The following is a 3,472-nucleotide window of genomic DNA, read 5'->3' as shown; positions in this document are numbered from 1 at the left end:
AATTTAAGGAACTTGAAAGTGGTTCCTAGTAAAAATAAATTTCTTGAGAACTTATCTATTTTTAAATAAAATTATTTACACAAGTTAGACAAACCGTTTATTGTGCTACTTGAAAAAAAAAGTAAAACTCCTGGTATATATTTATTTTTGAATCAAAAGAAAAATTAAAGTAGTAATTTTTTGGTTCAGTTAATTTCAAAAATTCAAAGTTTGCTAATTCTGGTTAAATTTGGTATATCAAAAATTTTATGCTAATTTTTATAGAATTTTTTTTTTATTATTAAGTTCAATAAACTATTTACTTAGAGTTCTTTTCTTATAATACTTTTACTTTTTAAGCTTAGTTATCAGTATTTAAACCATTTTTAACTTTTAGAACATAACTATGAGAAAATCTCGGGCTTGGCATGTTGTTATGTAAAATTAATAAAATAAGTTAATGTAAAGTTAGTTTTAGTAAGTACTTTTTGTCAATCCACTAATTACAAGTACTTACTAAACTTAATCAGAACTAATCTAAAACTAAGTTAAATCAGATACTATTCTATTGAATTAGTTATATCTAAAAAACTATGATTGAAAGCCTAAATGTTAAAGCTAAATAAATATATCTTTTAACAAACTAAGTGTAGGTTTTTGTTAGATTTAAAGTAATAACGCTATAGATTTATAGAAAAGTTTTGATAAGTTTAGTGAACAGTTACTTGAAAAGTAACTAAAAGATTGCTCTTTGTTTTTATTTTTATTTTAAAATATACACAAATTTTTATTTTACTTAAATCAGAAGAAATAAAAATATGAAGCTCTTTATGTAAAATTAACCATTTATCAGCATTAATTTTTAATAAAACAATTACAAATGAAAAAATGCACGCACAAAAATTTTCCACCAACTACAACAAGCAAGATAAAACATCATGTCTGTTTGGGAGTCCTAACCAACAAAAGAGACCTTGTAAACCTACTTTCGCTGAAATGTTGAAAAGAGGTCCGAAATACAACAAAACCATTCAAACTAACGAGAGGAAATTAAACCTAGGTTGGCAAGCAAATACAATTAATGAACTGTTGAATGAAAGCAATAAGTTCATTTCTTCTAAATACGGATACAAGTTTGAATATAAATATATAATTGGCCCTAAGTTAGGCCAAGGTGGCCAGGGTAGTGTATACACAGGTTAGTCTTATTTTGGTTTTATCTATAACATTTACCAACATTTTAAAACTAATAAGTTTATAAATGATTATTTTAGACTTTGGTCCAAAACTATGGCTATACAACTATATATATTTAGCAAGCAAAATCAAAGTATTTAATTTAACAAAAACAAAGTCTAGAATAACAATTACTTTAGCTAAAAATCGTACCACTGGATTTGAAGTAGCAGTGAAATATTTAAACGCGGGATCTTACAAAGAAAGTTTTTGTGGCGGACAAAATCTACCAGAGGAGTTGGTATATTATTACAAGGCTACGGGAAATAAAGATTATCCAGGTTTGTTTTGTTTTTTTAAGTCTTTTAATAACCAGACTATTTTAAAAAAAATAATGACATTCGTTAGTTAATAGTTGTAATACACCGGTTTTTGTTAGTCAAGTTTCAATTTTTTAAACGGTTTTAACTAATCTAAACTAATTATCATTATATTTTTAAAGGTGTTGTTAAGGTTTTCGAGTGGTTTCAATATGAAAAGTGTTTTTTGATCGTGATGGAAAAACCGAAGGGCTTTATTACTATGAAGCAATTTATCCACGAAAAAGGAGCTTGGTTGGAAAAAAACGCTAAAAAGATTTACGTTGATGTACGTATTTTCTTTGTTAACATGTGTTACTAAAACTATTTAAATGTTTTTTCAGAAATAGATGTATAGATGTATGTTTACTATAAAGATTTATATTAACTGTTTGTTCTTTTACAAATTATAATAAATTAAATATTTATTTTGAATAAAAATGTTACATTTGAATATATAACAGTTACTGAATACTTTGGAAGTGATCCAATCTAACGGAGTTGTTCATCGCGATGTCAAGCCGGAAAATATCCTGATTAATCCACGAAACTTAAATATAAAACTCATTGATTTCGGCTGCGCAGTTTATAAACAGGTAGGTTATATACAAATTGCAGTACATAATTAATTAACTATAATGTAAAGCTAAGTATTGTGTTAGTTACATTACTTATATTTTAGTATTGTATTGTAATGATTAAAAAAAATCTTAAAGAAGAAAAAAACATTCTTGTTTTCAGCTTTAAAGTACAAATAAAACTTTTTTTTTACATCAGATAAAAAATTTCACCTTATGAATTTCTTCTACAAAATTTAAAAACTTGATGCTTTCTAGAATGCTGACTTTGAAGATTTCAAGGGAACAATGTTGTACTATCCACCGGAGTATTTCAACACTAAGCGCTACAATGGTGAACAGTGGGACTTTTGGGGCGCAAATCTGGTTCTTTACATTATGGTGCAAGGCAACAAGGCTTTTAGAAATCCCATGGAGATTATGAAAAAGAAACAAGTTTATTGTGGCGACTTGTCGTTGCAGTTGAGGTCCTTTTTGGATAAAGCGCTGCATAAAGACCGCTTTGAAAGGCTCAATAAAATAAGTGTATGGAACCACTTTTGGTTACAAAATCCTTAGTTAAGAAATGAAGAAATCATTTAGGAAGATTAACATGAGTAATAAAAGTCTTGTGTAATTAAATAAATATTGATAAAACTAATGCAGTGAAGATGACCCAAATAAAATAATATACCTAAAATGTTTATTGTTTTATTCTGTTTAAAAGCATAGCAATTTTCTAGCAAAAAAAAATCGTGATTCTGATTTATAAACAAACTAGTGTTTTAAACTTTATAAAATTCATTTAACTTTTTGTTTATTCTATTCTATCAAATAAAATTATTATTACTTTAGCGGTTTCAAAATTAGTTTAGTCCTATTTTATGATTTTTTTAACGTAAATTAAGCTTTTTGAATTTTTTTTTTAATTTTTTCTAGTATCTGATAGTATGATAATTTCTTAACACATTTTAAGCTTGTTAAAAAGAAATTGTTTTTGTAGTTCTACCGGACTAAGAAAACAACAAGGTTTTTAAACTAGACCAATTTCTAGAAAACTACTGAACGGAAATGAAAGTTTGAGTATAGTTTAAAACAAAGCTAACTAACACTATAAAAAATACACGTAAATAGTATAATTATCATTTCTAACTAATTTTCTAAAGAAAGAAGTACATTTGTTTAAAATAAAAAAATAAAAAGTTCTGAATTAAAAAAGAATATATAATATATTTTACGAAATTTTAAGCATTTAAAGTTTAACTTGTATTAATTTCATTTCGAATTTTTTTTTTTTAAATGACTAAAAATTGTTTGAATGAGCTCTTTTTTTTTAATAATAGGGCTCAAACGTTATTTAAAACTCTTTAAAAATAGTTAAAATTTTCAAAACACCAAATA

The 3,472-nt window shown here is 25.5% G+C and overlaps 1 protein-coding gene across 1 annotated transcript; it reads left to right on the top strand.

Annotated features, from left to right (window-relative positions):
• The first annotated feature begins 867 nt into the window (after nucleotides 1-867).
• On the top strand, nucleotides 868-2,650 carry LOC145829031 (serine/threonine-protein kinase pim-1-like). Its single transcript, XM_082936770.1, has 5 exons — nucleotides 868-1,177; nucleotides 1,356-1,496; nucleotides 1,658-1,803; nucleotides 1,979-2,110; nucleotides 2,351-2,650. Exons 1-5 carry the CDS (start codon nucleotides 868-870, stop codon nucleotides 2,648-2,650), a joined length of 1,029 nt encoding a protein of 342 aa, XP_082792896.1.
• Nucleotides 2,651-3,472: the final 822 nt, after the last annotated feature.

The sequence above is a fragment of the Thalia democratica genome, chromosome 2 (assembly GCF_965202585.1).
Source record: "Thalia democratica chromosome 2, ktThaDemo2.hap1.1, whole genome shotgun sequence".
Taxonomy (NCBI): Eukaryota; Metazoa; Chordata; class Thaliacea; order Salpida; family Salpidae; genus Thalia; species Thalia democratica.
Note: the sequence above shows the minus strand (reverse complement) of the source record. Positions and strands in the feature narration are given on the sequence as shown.